The 21,299-nt window shown below is 45.7% G+C and overlaps 1 protein-coding gene across 3 annotated transcripts in view; it reads left to right on the top strand.

The window, feature by feature from the left end:
• The window catches only part of LOC147631116 (ACT domain-containing protein ACR12-like), an 83,104-nt gene that overhangs the window by 45,350 nt on the left and 16,455 nt on the right, over positions 1-21,299 (top strand). For all 3 annotated transcript variants that reach the window (XM_086809453.1, XM_086809452.1, XM_086809451.1), the window contains exons 5-7: positions 7,028-7,112; positions 18,753-18,812; positions 19,042-19,097. In XM_086809453.1, the coding sequence (XP_086665579.1) occupies positions 7,028-7,112; positions 18,753-18,812; positions 19,042-19,097 (201 nt within the window). The remainder of the gene's footprint in view (positions 1-7,027; positions 7,113-18,752; positions 18,813-19,041; positions 19,098-21,299) is intronic.

The following is a 21,299-nucleotide window of genomic DNA, read 5'->3' as shown; positions in this document are numbered from 1 at the left end:
GGCTTTCCGAGACCAGATGGTGGATAGCTTGCGAGTAGATGGCAGCAGTTGGCAGGAACTCTCCAGTACTGATGTTGGTAGTTCTTGTATTTGTCAGTCAGAGGAAACTGGACAGGTAACTTATGCTCTGATGTCTCGTAGCATTCTGGACAAAGAACCTCCAGTAGATGAGGATGTTCTTTCCACGGGGACCTTTCGGAAAGCCGAGCAGGTGGCAGTTGATTACTTGCAGAAGGAGGTGGTTTCTCCAGGCTTTGTGGTTCCGAGATCAGATGGTGGATAGCTTGCCGAGTAGATGGCAACAGTTGGCAAGAACTCTCCAGTACTGATGTTGGTAGTTCTTGTGTTCGTCAGTCAGATGAAACTGGACAGGTAACTTATGCTGTGATGTCTTGTAGCATTTGGGACAAAGAACCTCCAGTAGATGAGGATGTTCTTTCCACGGGGACCTTTCGGAAAGCCGAGCAGGTGGCAGTTGATTACTTGCAGAAGGAGGTGGTTTCTCCAGGCTTTGTGGTTCCAGATTCAGAGGGGGTGGTTGACAGGTTTCAGAAGGCCTTGTGTGGTCCTCATCAGGTTTCCAGGACTTGTTTTTGCACCGTAACAGGTGTTGATCCTTGTGAGCAGTGTGATGCCTCTTTGACTCAGAAGCAGAATGGTTTATTGATCTGGTTGATGGACACCAGATTGGACGTGAGCTTCCTGATGAGGCAGTTGAGCTCATGGTTGCGGATGACTCTTTGGGAGGCAGGATTGCGTTTCATGTGGTTTCTGCGGCATGCAAAGGATCATGGACTCTTGTACACAGGAGGGGCACCCCAGCTCCCTGTGGTTGGTTTTACAGCCAGGAGCTGAGAGGGGGTGTTAGAAGTCATCTCCTGTCTATTTTTACACACCAGGGTCTTTGTTGTGGGTGTGCCCGCCCTTATGAGGTGTTTTCCCATTTTCCCCCTCTCTCCATATTTTTCCCCTACTTTTTCCCATTTTTCTGTGGCTTGGGAGGCAGCCCTGAGATGGTAGGAGGACCCAGCAGCTGGCCGACTGGCTGCATATGCTGGTCGTGGAGAAGCCGACTGCTCACGGCTGGCCGACTGGCTGCATATGCTGGTCGTGGAGTTTCAGGACCAGTCGGCTGCCTTTAGCACAAGCCGACTGGGTATATGGGGTCATATAAAATGGCCCCCAGCCCCCCATTCCATTTTGTACTATTTCCGGGATGTTCTTGTGTATATAGAGCAGAGTTACATGCCTCTATCTCTCACACTCTTGTGCTGTGATTTTCTGCACTACGTTTTGCTCTTGTGTTCCCAGATCTGGTCATCATCTTTGCTGCGTATTCTGATAGTGCGACCTGCACTCCCCCCCCCCCCCCCTCCCTCCCCCCCTCTCTCTTCTTTTTCTCTTGCCCTTCCCTCCCCCTCTTCGTGTGCGCGCACCTCCCTCCCCCGCCCTCTCCCTTCGCTGCCTTTTTTTCTTTTTCCGCCCCTTTCCCTTAGCTGCCTTTTTTTTTTCCCTTTCTCTTTTCTTTCTTTCTTTCTTTCTTCTTCTTCTTCTTCTTCTTTTTTTTCCTTCTTTTTTCTTTCATTCACACCCTCCACGGTTAGTGGGGGAAGCTGTAGGGAGGTTCTGACCGCATGCGGAAGCGACGGGAAGTCTTCTCGAGACTTTGGTTGCCTGGCCCTTTCCTCACTGATAGAGGCGGTGATCCCATTTGGCACTACAGACCACCTGTGTGGTTGTTCCCCCCCCCCTCCCCCTTTATGAGATAGCCTTCTCCTCATAGAGCGGCCAACCGGAGGAGAAGCTTCTCTCCCCCTTATGATCACTTGTTTCCCGCCCTTATATGAGGCGAGTTTGTATTTAGCCCCTCGTGGTTGTACTTAGCCCTTTTTGGCTGTTTTCTCTTTAACTAATTGAAGGATCCTTTTCCCGGGAAAAAAGAAAAAAGAATTAAGCAAGAAACAGGAACACCATCAGTATTGAGCGTGAGTTGTGAGTCCCCCCCCCCGGGGCCGCACGGGGTAGCCTTCGCCCTCTCCATCCCATCGCCTGTACACTGCCCCTTCCGCTTGCTGCCCACCTTCCCTTCTCTGTCGCTTGCGCGCTGCGCCCCATTCCTCTACCTTGCGCCCGCTGTCCCCATTCTCATCTCACCTTCTGCCCTTGGTCCTCCCCATCCACAATCCCCCCGGCACCCCCCCCCCTTTCCCGCCTCCTGTCTGCCCTCTCGGCGCTCGCCTCCCCCATCCAACGCCTCTTTCTGGTTTTTTCTTTTTTCCAGCTTGTTGCCCGTGCTCCTCTTCTCCCTTGCCTGTTGGCAACCCGCCTCCCCTCCTTTTCCTTTTGAGACCCCTCCTCTACTTCCTGCTCCTCGTTTCCCCTTCAGCCCTCCCCCCCTTCAGTGCTTTTGAAGGCAGGTTTTTAGTTCTCGGCTAGCCCTTCCTTCCGGCGTTTCTCGGCCTCTTTTGGTCTTGAACCCGCCGAAAGGACTCCATGGCAGTTGCTCTGTCATCCTCGATTGAGGCTGTTGTCCCTTCACTCTCCTTTCCAAAAGCGGACCTCCAGCTCCTCGCTTTGATAGTCACATCCTTAGAGGCCTTCACTTCAGAATGTAAGATTGTTGGTGGCCGCCTGGTGCGCGGATAGCTCAGGGAGGATTTGTTACCGGCTCGCCTCCTTGGTGCGCCTAGAAAGATCATTGATATTCATCCTTTGGGGCGTGGCTACTACCAGGTTGAGCTTGACTTGCCAACGGCATCGGACGGAGTCTTGTAGCTGAGCCCTGTTGCATTGCATACAGCCCAGGCCTTCTTTGCGAGGTGGCAGCATGGCTTCGACCCAACATCCGACCCTCTGGTTGGCGTTTCAGGCTTTCTCGACAGTTTTCTTCCGAGGCCTTAGGAAGGAATACCTTCCTCTCCTTCCGGTGATGGGTGGTGCTATTGGGAGAGTGATGGAATCCCCCTCCAGTGCCGCTTCGGTTCTTGCTCTGGCGGTCTGGATTCCATCCCTTCGTATCTGCATAGCCTCTTCAAAGACAGTGCCGCATGCCATATCTCTTCCTTGCTTGAGTGGAGCCCCTATTCTGTAGAGAGTAGAGTACTTTGGCCTTCCAAGCCAATGCACCACATGCAGGCAGATGGGGCATCTCACTAGAGCCTACCCTCGTCGTCAGTCTAGGAGACTGTCCCCAGTGGACCTCCCTGCGGGTCCCAGCTCAGATCCTCTTCAGAGGGTGGGAGGGAAGCTGGCTTGCAGGCAGCAGAGCACGAGGATGTGGCCACAATCGATACTGATATCGGAGAGTGGATTATAGTTTCTTTTCCGACGTCTCCCTGTAGAAGGAATTGGTATTTTCGAGGAGTCGGCGGCTCCCATGTGGTGTTTCATCACGCCAGCTCCACGCCAGAGAGTGGCGCAGTGATCTTCTCCTTCCCCTTGAGTTATAGTCATAGGGGACGTAGGGGAAGGGAGGATGGGACGTGGTAGGAACGGGGATGGTCGGGCGCCCCCCCTAGAGGCGTTCCTCACAAGGACGGGGGGACGTGGACAGATTTGGGCAGGGACGGTGTGGGGATGGGTCCTGGGGGACGGTCAAGTGACCGTTGGGCAGCAAAACGGTCACTTTTACGATTGTTGGGGACGTCCTCTTGGGGGCCTTTTTGGGCCATAGTTCAAGGCCTTTGGCCCATAGTCACAAGGGCCATAGTGGCCCTCTTGGCCCTTCTCTTGCCACTCTAGTCTCTTGCCCCTCTTGCCACTTGGGCATCAACTTATCTTCACCTCCCTCTTGAGTCTTGGGGGCCCTTATCCTAGGACCTATCCTCACCTCCCTCTTGCCTCAAACTCCAATGCCCATGCCACATGTGTCCCTAATGCCACCTCCCTCTTGCCTCTAGCCTCTCCCTCTTGCCTTGCCTCTTCAAGACTCTTGCCTCTCCCTCTTGCCTATCTATATAAGAACAAGCACACACACACACACTTCTCACACACACACCTTCAAGCCTTCAAGCCTCTAGAGTCAAGGAAGTTCAAGTCTCATTGCTGATTGCTCAAGCCACACACACACACACACACACACTTCCTCAAGGCTCACACACAAAAGCGGTGGTCAAAGCTTACTAGTTTAGTGTAAATTTGTGCTCATTTTGATGTACTTCCAAAGTAGAATAAGTGTAAAGTAGAAAAACTTTAAACATAAAGTATTTTTTAAGTGCCGTTCCCTCCCCTGTCCCCGTTCCCTACTTATGGCCGTCCCTCGTCTCGTCCCTGTCCCTTGTTATCGTCCCCCGTCCTTTGTGACTATGCCTCGAGTGCAACACCGGGGATGGAATGGGATACAGAGTCGGTGTCTGCCACCATCCAGGGGCAGGTAGTTGAGCTCTCTCATCATTTGCATGATCTGCGTATCACTGACTTGCTTACCTATCTTTGGCCCTTGGCTCGGATGAAGTTGGGAGGCTCGGGCCACAATGATCAGGTCGGGGAGGTGGTGTCCTCTAGCTTGGAGGTGCTGCTCTTTATGTTCCTTCATATCTCAGTAGTAGTACTCCTTGTGGCTTGTCCCCTCCTACAGATACCTACATTGTGAGAGGTGGAGCCCAGATTATACTTATTCCCTGGTTCGGACAGATTGGCATCACATGGAGGGCAGGATCCGCGCCCACCTGAGGTGTCTTTGTCCAAGGATTTGTAGGAGCACCATCTTTCAGAGGGGCATACCCGTCATTGCGGGAAGATTCTACTAGGCAAGAGTCACACTTTTTGGTCTCCCTCTTTTGGCCCCTCCAAGACATAGGGGGGAGTTTGTATTTCTGTTAGTGAGCAGCTCTTGCCAACAGTAGTTTGCCCAGGCACCATTGACATTGTCGGGCTTAGTGGGTGACCATTTGGATTGGCGAGGACTATGTGGGCTTTTTAAATGTATATGCTCCAAACATCGCTACAACAGAGGCAAAGGCAGAGCGACCTTTTGGAGTACATTTCGCCAGTCCCTTCCACAGGCCGACTTTTGGTGTATGGGTGGGGACTTTAACATGATAGAGTCAGCATAGGATAGACTCGGAGGAGTCATTGCTACAATTTCTGGCTCAAATTACTCTGCTTGGGAGGAGTTGATCTTGGCTCTTAGGGGGCAGGACCCTTGGCATTTACCAGAGTTTGGATGTAGCCCCAGGAGTCTGTGCTTCTCGGGGTTTGAGAAGAGGAGCACTGGCCCCAATCTTTCCAGACTTGATAGATTCTATGTGGATGAGTGGGCTTGTGGTTGTGGGGGCATGATCGGTATTTTGGCAGGCACTACTTTCTCCGATCACCTCCGGTTATTTTGTCTCTAGAGGACACCGGGAGGCAGGACAATGTGCATGCATGTGTACGTGTAGATGTGTCTATCTATAAGTATCTACCCACATACATACTTACGTGCATTGTATGCATGCATGTGTATATGTGAGTGCATGTGTACGTGTAGATGTATTATATCTATAACTGTCTACCCACCTACTGTCACCATTTGGTCCCTTCACCTCTATATCAGTGTCTTGGGGCAAGCCCATACACAGAATAGAACCAAGGTGAGAACAGGGATTTTCCACAAAAGAAAGCTGAAGCATTTTTACTGGCAAAATTTGGCCTGAAAGATGGCTATAGAGCATGAGCAGCATGGGATTTTCATCATCAAAGTGACTTATAAGGTTTATAAGTCAATGTGCTCACACATTATTAAAATCTGGCTGACATATTATTATTTTGGGTATGGATAGGTGGACAAAAGGAGCTGCCTAGAGCAAACTTGGGCTACAAGCTGAGAAAAGCATAAAGTTGATATTTTGGGCATTCTCAGCTACTTTTGGCATAAGGGAAAAGCAAGCCTAAAAGGGGAGCTGGTCAACTTTATAAAAAAAAAGGGAGGGGCTCCTATCTGGATCATCATGCGCATATACTTTCAGCCGACTGCAGCTTCTCTCTCTCCTCCTCCTCTTAGGGCTGGCCGTACAGCAGTCACCTTCTTCTCTTGGCTATCTTGCGCTGGTCGTACAGGTGGGCTGCTGCTGCTGCTGCTCTCTCTCTCTCTCTCTCTCTCTCTCTCTCTCTCTCCAGTGCTGGCCGCATAGGTACTGGCCGACAGTAGCTGGATTTTCTTTCTCTTATGCGCTAGAGAGCACAGTTGGCAGCTTTCGGTATTTCTTCTTCATGAGCCGCCTTCTGCTGGTCTTAAAACTGGTCGTACAACAGCCACATGTGTGACAACTGCCTGTGTTTTCTCAGTTGCTGTTTTACTCCCAGATCTGGCCGTACAATGGGCCGTGATTGGGGCTGGTTATGTGACTGTTTTGGGACAGTTTTGGACAGCCTTTGGTGTTGTTTATATCTTGGATTTTGACAGAGATTTGGGGCTGATTCATGGACTGTTTTGAGACAGTTTTCGGATGGCTTTTGGTGCTGTTTTTATTGTGGCACTAGATAGATATTTGGGCAAGAGATTTGCTGATGCTTTGTGGAAAATCCGTTGCAAATCTGCACTTGCACCTGCACCTGCACCTGCACCTGCACCTTGGTTTGTTGTAAAAGCTTCTATCTGAATAAAGTTGTTCCTACAGGGGGCTGGCCGTTTTGGCTCAATGTGGTGTTTTTTAATATTGTTTATGGTTCTTCCGCTGTGTTTCAAAGCTTTGTCTGGTATTTGAAGTGTCTGTCTATTGTTAAGGGTCCCCGATTTTGGTGACACCTACATACGTACATGCATTGTCTTACCTATCTATGTATCTATTTGTATGCATGCATGTACATGTGTACGTGTTGATGTATCTATATCTATAACTGTCTACCCACATACATACATACATGCAATGTATGTACATTCACTCATGGATGCATGTATGCGTGCGCGCGCTTGTGCTGTTTTGATATCTGCAGTGTGCTTCTGGCATCCTTGCCTAGACAAAAAGAAACGTTTAATACTCAGTAGGATATATTGCAATTCCTTGATGCTAACTTGATGGTTCCTTCTGGTTTTTCATGTTTGTAGTGACACAGGACGGAAAGTTGAAAGTCCAGAATTGATTGAGGCAGTACGGCTCACTATTATTAGTAATCTTTTGAAGTATCATCCCGTAAGACTCTGGAATGAACTTTCTGCATTTTAAGCTTTGATAGCATTTCATCCATGTGTGCTTTAGCTTGGTAACATGTAAACAATGGTGGCAAGCATAGTAGAAATGATCTTTTTGGGTATTTGCATTCTTATATATATGTAAAGTAAAGCTGACAAGCCATGCCTTTTTTTGTTTCCATGCCTAATGTCCATAGGCCAGCACTAGTTTTCTTTAACAGTTTTTGGCTTTTCCTCGAAAGCTGTGTCTTGCAGTTGGTTTTAATTTTTTTTGTATATTTTACTGCTCAGTGTTCAATCTCACATTACAAATATGGATACTTTTTGATTAGTGATAGCATTGCAGCTGGTTTTTTTTAAAGGCAAGTACTCTAAAATTGAAAGGGCAGTTTAGACGGGTCATTTAAAACTTCCATCATGCTCAACTAACTTTCATAGGGTTGCTGATCACACAATCATTGTATCCTCAAAATTACAACTGTATTATAAGTATGTTTGCAGTGAGAGCTACTTAGCCAAATGAAACATTCTTCAACCCTTCATCATAACAATTTATTGTGTGTCGACTCAAAGGTCTAACAAGCACTTGGGGTTAGGTTTTACAAATGTTGTGGGAAGGTTGAAAGCAAGGTCCAAGCCTCACAAAGAGACCTTATGTCAAGGTTGTTGGGGGCTTTCTTTTTGTTCGCCTGCAAGGGGGGGGGGTGTTGTTTGTTGTTTGTGGTGGGTGTGGGTTATATATTGAGCCCTAGTCAGCTATGTAATTCTAGGGGTTAGGAAACTGTAGCATTAACATTCTTATATGGATTAGCAGCTCTAAATGGGAAAGGATCAGGGGAAATATTATTCAGCCTACCAGAGAAGGAGCTTGCTGTAGAAGCGGAGTTTGGGTGATAATAATAGAAGCTCATAGTGTAAGCTGCCAAGTATTGGCATTGTTGTTCTCTCATAATCTGAGTCAAAGAACGGGAGAGAGAGTTCTAACATGCTGAGGAGCTAGAAGCTCCAACTTTTGGGCTGTGGTAATCTTAAAACAAGAGTTATGAGTTATGAGTTATTGAAAGGGTGAAAGCTGAACACTAGTCTTGTAAAAAAGAGCGATTTTTTTATTTGGGGGGGGGGGGGGTGTAGAGACTTTTCTAGAAAATTTGTTTCTCTTAACTGCACATGCAAAACAGTTCTAGATGAAACATCTGCACCATATCCCATCTAGGACCTTGCTGCAGTATCACTTTGTATGATGTCCCTAACCAACCCCAACTAGTCATCTTGCCCTATCGACTCCAACCTCTTTACCACTTCCCACCTGTAGAAAGAAACCAAGAAGCTCCAAAATGGCAAAGACAATGCTGATGGGGTTCATTGTTCATTATGTCATTTTCTAGGATCTCATCTCATTAGAGCCGTGGAGTTTTATTTGGCCAAGGAGCGATTCTCACAAGCATAATAGAGCTGGTCAAGATCTGTAGCATGTTCCTGGATTCATCTAGGTATATAATTCAGCCGTATTAGCGGACATGCAGATTTCACATTGTGAAGTTTTCGTCCGAGTTGCGGCCAGTTGATATTGTGCTAATTCTTTCTATCTTTAGCGGTGCATTTGCCCTATCAACTACTTATTTACCGTACTAATTCTTTCTATTTGCTACTTCCCTCAGTGCTAGGCTTCATTATGGCTGAGTCTGCCCTGCATCTCCGGAGGTTTGACATAAACTCAGTATGAAGGCCTTTGTGTGAATATATGCTCTTCTCTGTGTGTGTGTGTGTGTGTGGAGTGCGTGTGTAAGAGCATATCTTGATACAGAGTTCTACACCCACTATTGGGCACTGATGACGTTAGTGGGGATGTCGTAGTATCTAGTCCATACTATGCATAATGGAGTGGATAGTCCTGGATTCATCTAGGTATATATATATATAATCTTGTGGGTTGACTACCATGAGTATATAACATGCACGTTCCTAAAAGGTGAATTTGGGCATGTTCTTGGATTCATCTAGGTATATAATTCAGCCGTGTTAATGGACATGCAGATTTCACATTGTGAAGTTTTCGTCCGAGTTGCGGCCAGTTGATATTGTGCTAATTCTTTCTATCTTTAGCGGTGCATTTGCCCTATCAACTACTTATTTACTGTACTAATTGTTTCTATTTGCTACTTCCCTTAGTGCTAGGCTTCACTATGGTTGAGTTTGCCCTGCGTCTCTGAAGGTTTGACAGAAACTCAGTACGAAGGTCTTTGTGTGAATACATGCTTTTATGTGTGTGTTGGTGTGTGTGTGTACTGCTGTCTGTTGCCCTCCGCTGCTTCTGCAGCACCTCTGCCCTGCCGTCTTTGCTGCTTCTGCAGCGCTGGCTACCCTCCGCCCTTTGCAGCCTCTGTAGGGCCAGCTGCTGGTCGCCCTTCGCTACCTTTGCAGCGCTGGCTTCTTATTGCTTCCTCTACAGCGCCACTTGCGTACAACCTACCACCTGTTCCCGCTCCAGCTTCACGCCTTCCTTTGCTGTTTATAGCTCGCGTACTGCTTGCCTGCGTAAGCTTCTCGTGTGTGTGTCCTGATTTGACTGTGTAAACTGCAGATCCAGCCCATCGTTTCTTTTTGCCTTTTCCCTCTCTTCTGTGTGTGTGTGTGTGTGTGTGCGTGCGTGCGTGTGTGTGTGAGAGAGATGCAGAACCATTGGGCATTCAGAGGCTAGATGCCCAAACTTGTGTTTCTGACATTTGGGATACTCTCCACTTCGGAGACTTCCCATCTTGTAAATTTATGAGCATATAAATATAATGCACTGGATATTACAAAAAAAAAAGTGTGTGTGTGAGAGAGAGAGAGAGTCCTATTTCAATCATGGCTTCAGGTTTGGATTTTTGTACATATGCTCGAAAAGAAAGACCTGCAGATGCTAAGCGCCGCCTACCAGAGCCTGCATCACCAGATGATGAACTTACTATGGAAGCTCAATACGTCTTTGATACCCTTAAGGATGACTTTCAGCAGTCACGACAGGAATGGGGCAAACCAGTTCCAGAGGTCACGTACAAATTGAAATTGCTGTCCCTCGTGAATCCTCTCAGGGAGTTGTCTCAAACTGCAGTTATAATTTTCTTTCCAGGAAGAATCCCAGCGGCGAGTGATGTCGCGCAGTGGATTAAGTCCATCCTTGGGGATGCTTTGTAGAGGGAGTATATTTTGCTTCCAGAGGCTTTTATGAGGTGCATTTATCAGATGCTTCGTGCAAGCAGAGGCTTCTTGAATTCTCTCCCCTATTTTACGGGAAGCAGATGGTACATGCTATGCCTTGGTCCCCAAACAAGGATTATCAAAGTCTTATACGACATCATTGTCCTGTATGGGTTGAGGTTGTTAACATCTCGGACTATATGGGTGAAGAGTTGCCTGGCCTGGCTGCTTCTTTGGGACAGGTCATTTGTCCTCCACGCCCCATGGGAAACCGTAACAGGTTCTGCATTCTCTGGGACACTGATACACCTACCCCTCCTTCTATTGCAGTGGAAGTTGAGGGAGTGCAATTGGGAAAAAAGTATTTTGAATTGAAGTGGGGTGTGTTTGCAGGAGCTTGTTTTGCCTGCCACAAGTTTGGGCATCTAGCCTCTGAATGCCCAATGGTTCTGCATCAGCCCCCTCCCAATGCCTTGCCGCCCCAGACACAGGAAAAGAATGAGAATTTGCAAGCTAAGACAGCAAATAGAAATGGAGCAAAGAATGCCAAACCAATCAATCAAGTGCAGTCACTTGCTGGAAAAGGAAAAGATAAAGGAAAAGAGAAGATGAAGGAATCTGCGGGCATTGATCAGGATGGTTTTCAACAACCTAAGAAGGTGGTTGTATTGAAGCAACGCCCCCTTCAACAACCTAAGAAGGTGGTTGTATTGAAGCAACGCCCCCTTCAATCTCGTCAATGGGATGCTTCTTCTCCCTTACCAGGACAAGCTTCTACTTCAGCTCCTGTCCTTCAAAATTGGGTGGGGGTTTTGAAGAAGGGCATCCCCATATGTGATTCAAAAGAAGGGGATAATGCTATGTCGTTCATGGGTCATGATGGAATGCAGCCCATGCAATAAGAGGCTTTGTCCCTTTGATGTCTTGTTTTTTATATCTGATACTTTGCTGTATATACCTCTTTCATGCCTCAAGCACTTAAGTGCTTTACCTACAATGTACAGAGCCTCTGCAATGTCTCAAAGTGGAGGCTTTTATGGAATTATGTACATAAAATGCAGCCAGATATTGTTTGTTTGCAAGAGCATAATCAACACTCCATGGTTGGTCATCATGTTTATTTTGGCGGTTATGATATATATTATGCTGGTACCACTACCTACTCAGGTGTATGCATACTGGTTAGACATGAGCTGGAGCCTCAGTTAGCCTTCAATGACAGCAGTGGCAAATGGATGGTCATACAATGTAATGTCAATGGTGATATTCTTGAGTTTGCATCAGTCTATGCTTCCCAGACCTCTGCCATGAGGGCTTCATTATGGGATTCTTTATGCAGATATCCATGGAGATCCAATGCATTCATCTGTGGAGATTTTAATAATTCCCCTCTGCCAAGAGATAACACCACTTCAAGATCTCATATGCTATCATTGGAAAGGCAAAAATGGGACAGCATGCTTCTTTCTGTGCAAGCTGAAGATTTATGGGTGCTTCTCCAAGGGTCAGTGCCTAGATATACTTTCATCATAATGCACTTACTACATACTGGGCAAGGCTTGACAGATGGTATTTGTTTTACCCTCAACAATTTGCAGATTTTAGCCCTCAACTCCTTATAGATTTCTCATTGGGCTTGTCAGATCATGCCCCATTGTGGATGAATTTGCAGCTTGGCATGCCTCTGGATGATTTGCCACCCCTCTCCAGTAGATTGTTGCATGTTAATCAGGCTTATTTCCGACATCACTATTTCCAGCAAATGATCAGACTTGCAATTCATCCCTTGCCTTTGCATGCCCAGGAGGACATGAATTATGCTTGGGACAGCTTTGTCTCTCGTATGCAGAATGTCATTAGGGAGTATGGCAACTGGCATATGACTGAATGGAGAAATGAGGTTAAATGGGCAAAAAGGACAGCACAACAATTGACTGAATTTTCTCAATTAAGGCCTCTCTCTGATTCAGAAAAGGATTCCCTTTCACATGCTCAATTTAAATTGACTGTTAATGATCAGAGAAAATTGCACAAATGGCAGATTAGGGCAAGAATGAAGCCCCTCATGGATAAGGGCTGCTCATCAAAAGCCTTTTTTCAGGGCTTGCATGCTACTCGAAAGAAAAACTCATGCCTAAGGGTAAGGAAGCTAGATGGCTCTTGGACGCACTCTTTCTCTGATCTCCAAGATGAATGCCAGAATTATTTCCAGAAATTATTCTCCGCTCCTAGTTCCCCATCAAATCAAATGACTGAGGCTAGGACTGAATTTCTCCAATATGTTTTTGAAATAGTGGAAATGGATGAAGCTCTTACCTTGGAGAGACCTTTTACTGACACAGAACTTGATAATGCATTGTTCCACCTCAGCAAATACAAGTCCCCTGGCTGGGATGGCCTTACGGTGGAATTTTATATTTCTTTTTTGGATGATTTGAAAGAAGTCCTCTTGCAAATGATCAATGTTGCCTAGCAAGAAAATCAGTTGCCGCACTCTTGGAAGCATGGCATAGTCAAACTTGTGCCCAAAAAACATCTGTGTGACTATATGTTAGATTCAGGGTTAGTTCCGTACGTCGTACGACTGAAACCGTACGTACCTGCCGTACCGTACGGTACCGTACGGATTCGTACGATGCCGTACGTTTTTTTTTGGGGTTTTTGTTTGTGTTGTTGTTGTTGTTGTTGTTGTTGTTGCGTGGAGCAATTTCAGTCTTCTAGAGAGCCATTCATCGCCCTTTGCAGCCTATAGGGAGCTGTTTGTCAAGAGCGTGTGCACTTGCCATTGCCATATTAGGCAAGCGATCATATTGCCTGATGAGGAGGAGGAGGCAATCTTCGTGGAGCTCTATAGTGAGCTTGTGGCAGCAGATACTCGCAGCACCAGGAGTCAGCATGGACCGGGCCGAGCAGTTGGAGTTCATAGGCCTCCGCCTTCGGCATCGGCAAAGGGTGGCCTTCGCACATATGTGAGACGGGGATCCTCGAGCTCCAATCCCCGCCTTCATGATGATATTCCATTGCCCCCTCATGATGATACCCCACTGCCTAGAGAGCCCTTGTTTGATGATGACGCCAACCTACTTAGCGAGAATGATCCCCAGAGTGTCTCGTCCACCTTCGAAGAGTCCTCTTCAGAGAACTCTCTTGATGGACACTCTAGTAGTGATCATGTTGATGATCATGCAGATGTTGGTGATGATGTAGACTTTTGATATGTTATAGCTCTCTAGGCATTGGGCATCTATCTCCTTCTAGCCCATCGATGATGTATTGTAGTATGTAGTATCATGTATGTACGCATGTTAGCGGTCGCCCATACCATGAGTTTTTGGCCTATCCTTTTGTAGCAATTTTGTACTCTAATGGCATGATGACATTATGTTCATGGTTCTACTATTTTGTAACTTCTTGTCTACAATTTTTAAGTTTAGGAAGTATTTTTAAAAAAAAAAACGTACTAATATCGTATGGTACCTCAAAAAATTTTAAGGTACCAATTAGTACCGTATTTTATCGTACCGTACCGTATCGTACCTTTCGTACTAACTAACCATGGTTAGATTGGAGGCCTATTACTTTGATGCGTGTAGTTTACAAACTCATTACCAAAATGATTGTGCATAGGCTTCACAGGATACTGGATGCGGGACTTCATCCTCATCAGTATGGGTTTGTGCCGCGAAGACAAATCCATGACAATATATCCAATGCCTTGACTGCAATTGAATATGCTAAGTATTCGCATCAAGATGTGCTTATATTGCAGGTGGATATTGCTAAGGCATTTGACACTGTTCAATGGGATTTTATCTCTCAAATCATGACCAAGCTGGGCTTTGGTCCCAAGATGGCAAATGCAGTTTACTGGCTTTATTCTGGCTCTACTTCTCAGTGCATTCTTGGGGGTCATCTATCTCGGTCATGGACATTGGGTCGATCAGTTAGACAGGGCTGTCCTCTTAGTGCTCTCTTATATGCCATTGCGACCCATCCCCTTTTAATGTATCTTGATCATCTTACAAACACAGGACAGATGATTGGCCTTAAAATCCCTGGAGCTGCATCTTTTTTGGCACAAGCATATGTTGATGATTCCTTCTTTATGCCACAGAATTCTTCCCGAGAAGTTCAAATGCTTATGACCACTCTTTCATTGTATGGTTTGGCAGCGGGATTGCATGTCAATTTTGACAAATCTAAATTACTTCCCCTGAAACAATGTGACTGGCATTCTATTCTTTGGCCGGGTCAGGTGGTGCATTCCAAAGATGTAGTCAGGCATTTGGGATATCCCATAGGATGGCATATCACCAGGAAGCAGCAGCTAAAATGGATCTTCCAAAGACTTCAACATAAACTGGAATACTGGAAGATTTCTACTTGGCCTCTTCATGTCAAGCTCAGAATAGTACAGTCCATTGTAATGTCCTATGTCCAGTTCTATTTGCCTTTGCTGCATTGGTCCTCCAGGGATATTTCAGCCTTTATGTCTCAAGCTATGGAGATGTTATGGAGGACAAAAACTGTTGTGAAAGCATTGAGACTGATGAAGATGGAAATGGTGTGCTCTCCTAGGATGCATGGTGGACTTAATGTCCTCAATATAAGATATCATGTACTTGCAAGGAAGGCGACTATGCTGCATACTTTTTTCCGCCAACAACAGCCATGGACTTGTATGCTAGCATCCATGTGTGTCAACATGAGGACTTGTGCTTATGGTCATTGGATTACTGATCATTGGGAGGTTGTCATTGGGAGATTTGTAGGGAAGATACCTGGCTGTCCTTTCTCTACTGCTGTGATACTTGACTGGAAACAAGTACTTTCTAAGGTCAAATGGGCTCCTGATAATTGCTCGGGGACAAACTCAATGAGGAAAGAAAGTATTCATTGGAGTGCCATCTTTGACATTCCACTCGCTTTACAGGAACCTGTTCGGGCATACAATCTCATGAAATTGGGAATTAAATACATACATGATGTGGTAGATGATCAGGGCTATGTCTTATCTTTTCCTCAGGCCACTGCTTCCTATGCATTGGGAATGCATCATAGGTCTATATGGAAGAAAATTGCTGATTTATTACATCCTTTTCTACTTTTTCCTCCTGTGGCTGACACAGACAGGCTTACGGATTGGCAATTGCAACCCTCTGCTACATGCACTCATCCTGTTCCTCTTTCCGCCTTAACCTCCATCAAAGCTTACAGGCTTCTTCAGCCTGCTCCATGGATTCAGCAACATGCTAATTCTCTGTGGCATATAAGGAATCCCCTCTCATGGTGGCGGAAGAATCTCGGGATGTTATGGAAGTGTAAAATGCCATTGAAACAAAGACTTTTTCTTTGGAGATGTATGACAGGCACATTGTCAGTGGGGGTCACACTTGCTAAACGTCGCATTGCACCATCCACATGTTTAAGATGTCAGGCTCCTTCAGAGACTGTTCTTCATTTGCTTTGGCATTGCCCGTGTTCTAGGATCCTCCTCAGGAGAATTTCAGATTATCGTCGGCTCCGTTTCCCGAGTCATAGATTTGGGAAACATTTCTGGCTCTTTGGCAGATTTATGAGGTCTTTGTCTTAATACTCACTATTTCTCTCTTGGGTGAGATATTGGGCTCTTTGGACAATCCGGAGTGAGCATAATTTGGCATACTTGGGTCGGCAGATTCACAAGTCATGTGAATCTTTCCGAGCCTCATTGTGGCAATCCTTATATGATGCCTGCCATGAGGGTGATATGGATGCTTCTTGCATAGAGCTTTTCTTTTTATGTTTCTGATCTTTGGGATACTCTCCATTTCGGAGACCTCCCATCATGTAAATTTATGAGCATGTAAATATACTGCACTGGATATTACCAAAAAAAAAAAAGTGTGTGTGTGTGTGGAGTGCGTGTGTGAGAGCATATCTTGATACAGAGTTCTACACCCACTATTGGGCACTGATGACGTTAGTGGGGATGTTGTAGTATCTAGTCCATACTATGCATAATGGAGTTGATAGTTATATAGTCTTGTGGGTTGACTACCACGAGTATATAACATGCACGTTCCTAAAAGGTGAATTTGGGCATGTTCCTGGATTCATCTAGGTATATAAGATCTGTAGCATGTCAACATGGACTGAGTCCATAAAAGTGTTAGGTTGAGATTAGGGAGATTTCATTCTTTGTACTTGAGAACATCAAGTTGTAACGTTTTCTTTACATGAATATTATATAGGTTAAGGTCTTCTGATTGTGTGTTCTTGCGATATTGTTCCGCTCCCCTTTATCTCTCTTCTCTCTGATAAACTCGTGCGCATAGCACAAGTATACCACAATTGGTATGGTAGTCTAGGAAATTGCAACCCGTGTGGGTCAACTGTCTGCTACGGTAGTTGTCCTTAGAATAAGTGTGCACAAGGCCAGGTTTGGGAAGAGCACTTCTGGGTTTTCTTTATTCACTGGTTTGTAATTGTTCATCATGAACACAATTGCGGTAGAGGCAATTTGATTTTCCTTATGATGGAGAAGTATGAGGAGCGCATGCAGGCTTGTCTGGATGGATAGGTGGTTGCTTTGGCAGGCATTAATGCTAGGAAGCCATCACTAACAGGTAGACAGGCAGGGGATGTGATTATTGAGGATTGATACCATCAATAGCGGGCATAGGCAATTTTAATGGGGAAGTGTCACCCCATGCACAAAAACAAATACTTAAGGAGGAATCTTCAAAACCATCCGTAGAGTTGGCTAGAGAGTTTCACTTCCTTCATCAATAGAGGTGGTGTCTTCGACATAGATGGCCCCACAACAAAACATGTCCGTGCATGTGTCTTCATGTAATCAGCCTGTTGCTTCAAGGTCCCCTAACCCAAGATTAGGCCGGTGAACCCTACCACATGGTGTATTTTCTAGAGTATGCTCCACAAGGAGGATGACTAAGAATTAGTGCCCATCAAGGAGGGAGATGGTGATGTGACCATTCTAGTGGTTGGAGGTACTGGCAGATATAGGGTTGATGCAACATTTTTTAGGAGCCATGTGTTTCCATTTGCTTCATCCATTGGCAGACATACGTGGTTCTTTGAGAAGCTAGGGTTGGTGGTCCATATGTGGAGATTCATATGTAGCTAGTATTGATTTACATGGTACAGGATGATGGCTAGATGGAGAATAGAGAAAGAAGAAAGAAAAAAGCTATATTAAACGTCTCCTAAAGACCCAATGGGTCTATGAGACCAAAGTGATGATCGAAGTGATACAATGCTATCCATGGTATGTCTCATCATGGAAAATAAAAACAAAACAAGTACAAATAACATAGCTCTGTGAAAGTAGAGGCTGATACAATGATCATCAGGACATGGGGTAGTACAAGAGACTCTCATTATGGACTAGTATATGAGACTCTGATGTACTAGTACAAGAGACTCTCATCATGGAGTACATGAGACTATGAAGCATGTGAGGCACATCATCCTCCGGAGAGGGTACACCTCTCTCAAGTATGTCGAGAGCATGGGGTTATTGAGTATGGCCGAGAGGTCCCCTTCTATCACGGTATGTGGGAAGGTGGTGTGATGGCGTTGGAGCATGTCCTGGATCTGGAGCTGATGGGAGGATCGTGGTTGGTGTCCTGTGGGCTGAGGATGCTGGGCACATTGAAGCCCGTAAGCCTGTTCTGAAGTGACTCCTCGGGGACGGGGCGGAGCTGAGGTATCCTATGGTGGACCCGCAGGCCACAGGGTTCACTATGCCGATATTCTCTCCCTGGGCTGGGAAGAAATTGGTGATGGTTGGCTGGTGAGGAAGGAGGGGTGGTGGCTGTGGCCGACACTCTTTTAGGAGTGTATCTGTGTCTGAAGCTTCAGCAGACGCAGAGTTGAGGTATCTTGTGGTGGACCCGCAGGGTCCACTATGCCGATATCCTCTCCCTGGGCTGGGAAGAAATTGGTGATGGTCGGCTGGCGAGGAAGGAGGGGTGGTGGCTGTGGCCGACACTCTCTTAGGAGTGTTATTTCTGTGTCTGTGAAGCTTCAGTAGGAAGAGTCCCAGGCAGCGCTGGCCCGGGAAGTCCATGATCCTATACAATGGGTCAAAACCCTCACGGAAGAGACAGGGGTACCTCCCGCGATCTCATAGTACATTGGGCCGTGACAGGTATGGTACAGCATAATCTGTAGATCCTCTCCTCTGGAGGTCTCCATATGAGCTCTCCATCTTTGAATATGCACTGTGCCTGCCCTGTTTCCACTTGTAGGCAGTGGGAGGATGCCTGTATAGCTGGCCAATCGTGATCCGCATGGCATGTGACATGTGAATACCTAGGTAGCGTGGCTGCTGGATGAAGCCATCCTCTGTGAGCCTGAGGAAACGGTCTCTGTAGAAGTGCATCTTCGTAGACACAAATTTTTTCCCTTGTTGATTTTACTTGTATATGCTTTGTGCTACTTCTGTTTTGTGCAGGAATCAAGTGAGAGACTTGCAATGGGAGAAGCTTGGGGAATCAAGCCTCCTGAAAAGAAAGTGAGTTCATAAATGAATTTGTCTTGTTTTCTCCTTTCTTCTACAATGGAAACTCACCTGCAAGTTTCATCAAAGCAACCATTAACTTAAAACTTTCTTTGTATCATGGCTCCTGCAATTGCCTCAACAGTCTTTTGTAAGAGCTTGTGAAACCTTGTACAGTTATCATGTATTTCTTATCTATTGGTCTTGATGAGAATGTTGTTCTACATTGCATTGTGGCATGCAGATTGACGTAGATATAGCGACACATATACGGATTGTTGATGATGGACCCAAAAGAAGGTATGGTTCATAGCTTTCTTTTGGAAACTTTTGTGTGGGTTTGAGTTTCTCCTTTGCCTTTCATAGACTATCACCATAGTACGTGTTACTTTCTTGAGGGAGCTCCTTGAGACGTGTTTGGTGGCAGCAGAGTTGTTTTACCATCATTCACTAAATAATTCATTTGATTATAGAACATGCTATTTTTATTTGAGTAGATCTGTACCAAGGATATAAATTTCTTGCATTCAGGGCTAGGTTTTACTTTGAGATTACATTGCCTAGCATGAGAGAGACAAGAAGTTTGGAACTTCTCTGTCTAGGACTTCCGACTTAGTGCCTAAGACCAGGTTGTGTATCCAAGATTCAGGAACGCTCAGTAGTGGATGTAACTCCACATATGATGTTATACTTCCTTGTTCGCTTTTGAAAGTAGGACCTCTACATGAGGACATGTTCATTCCCAATTTGGGGGGGTGAGAAAAAGAGTGACATGATAAGTTACTCAAGTTACTCATCTAGTAATGGACTTTCCACTTGTTCGATGGGGCGTAACCCATTGACATGTTAGGGATGGAACTTGTTATTAAGTTGTATGTTGTCTTTAGGTTATTCGAGAAATAGGGACATACGCAGGATTGTTTGAAAGTCGTATGTGATCTTAAGGCTTTTGAGCACATGGAACATAACACAGAATTTGATGGGAAATTTTATGCTTGTCCCAATAGACATGAGTATCTATTGGCTATGCGAAAACACATTGGAAGTACATTAGGACTTGTTTGCACATCAAGTCAACGTATGCAAGATGCCAGGTGGTCCTATTGAGATTTAGTTCTTGGATGAGAGTTGAATTAACAGTAAGCAATTGGATCTTTATAGCAAGTCCTACAAGAGGAGTCTTACACTGGTTTAGATAAAAGGCAATAGACTTGAGTAGATGCTATGGATGGATGTTCGGATCCGAGGATTTGCTTATAGAAGCTTGTTCTCCTTATGCATTCACGAGGATGTGAATTAAATTAAGGGAGTAAGTATGTTACGTCCTGACCAACCTAGGGCTAGGGCAAGGAACACGTGGGCTAAGTTCTAACCCAGGATCAGGGTTAGGCTCGTTAGGGTTAACCTAGAGTTAGGGTTAAGGCTTAGCCAACGGAGTGGGGACTTGGAGGGTTAACATTAGGGGCTAATAATGGCAAAAAACTCATAAATAAAGGAGGAAAGCTGCAGGCCACTTATAGCGAGGTTATTACTATATAAGTGACTTGGGATCACTTATTACTATACAAGAGATCAAGTAGCCACGTGGTAGCGTGTGGTTACCAAGGAGCAAGCAGGATCTCTTGGCCATGGAGCTGTCAGCGGTTTATTTGGCTTGGTGGTATGGGACGCTAAGTTGGGGTCATCAGTGAATGGCAGGCTCTCGGCAATCTAACCTTAGGCTCAGGGGTGGTTCGAGGTATTGAACGTACAGTTGGGTGGTGAGTCGCTAGCCACAATCTATTGCGGTCACACGATGAGTTTGACGTCAAGTCTATGGAAACCTTACTAGGGTTTCTCACATATGTCCTCTATCATGATCCATAGCGGTTCTATGTCAAATAATCCATGGACATGGTCTAGTGATGCAAAAGTGCCAAAAATACAAGTATCATGACTTTGTGTTTGGGAAGTCACAATTATTGAGCCACTCCTAGACCCACCAAAAAGTGTGCCGATTCTGACATGAATCCCACAGCAATAGCCTTTTGATTGAAGGTTGCAGGGCTGCACTGATTGAAGACCTAAGCTACAGGGGATTAAACAGATCTATGGCAAGTGTGTATGTACACAGAGAGCTAGAGAGAGAGAGAGAGAGAAATGAAATGAAATGAAATGTTATATTAACGTCTTCAAAAGGCCATAATGACCTATGAGACCAAAAGTTACATCATGGTGGATCTGATACAATGTCTGGACAAAAAAACCCAGAAAATGAAAAATAAAGAAGATACTACTGGCACCTAGAAAATGAAACTGGAACTGGAAGGTACACTATGGAGGTACCTCCATCTCATAATATGTGCCGCATCGGACACTGGCGGATCTCCTCAATATCCTCTGTGGTCAGCACCCTGACTGGGTGTCTCGCATGCCTCGCAAGAATAATCCGAATCTGCCGCTGCAACCTCCGTCTATGCTGGGATGCCCTCCTCCGTAGTCGTGGGCGTCTGGACCACCCAA

This window comes from Cibotium barometz, chromosome 15 (genome assembly GCF_041138505.1).
Source record: "Cibotium barometz isolate CiBa-2024 chromosome 15, ASM4113850v1, whole genome shotgun sequence".
NCBI lineage: Eukaryota > Viridiplantae > Streptophyta > Polypodiopsida > Cyatheales > Cibotiaceae > Cibotium > Cibotium barometz.
The sequence above is the reverse complement of the archived record's forward strand: the minus strand, read 5'-3'. Positions and strand labels throughout refer to the sequence as shown.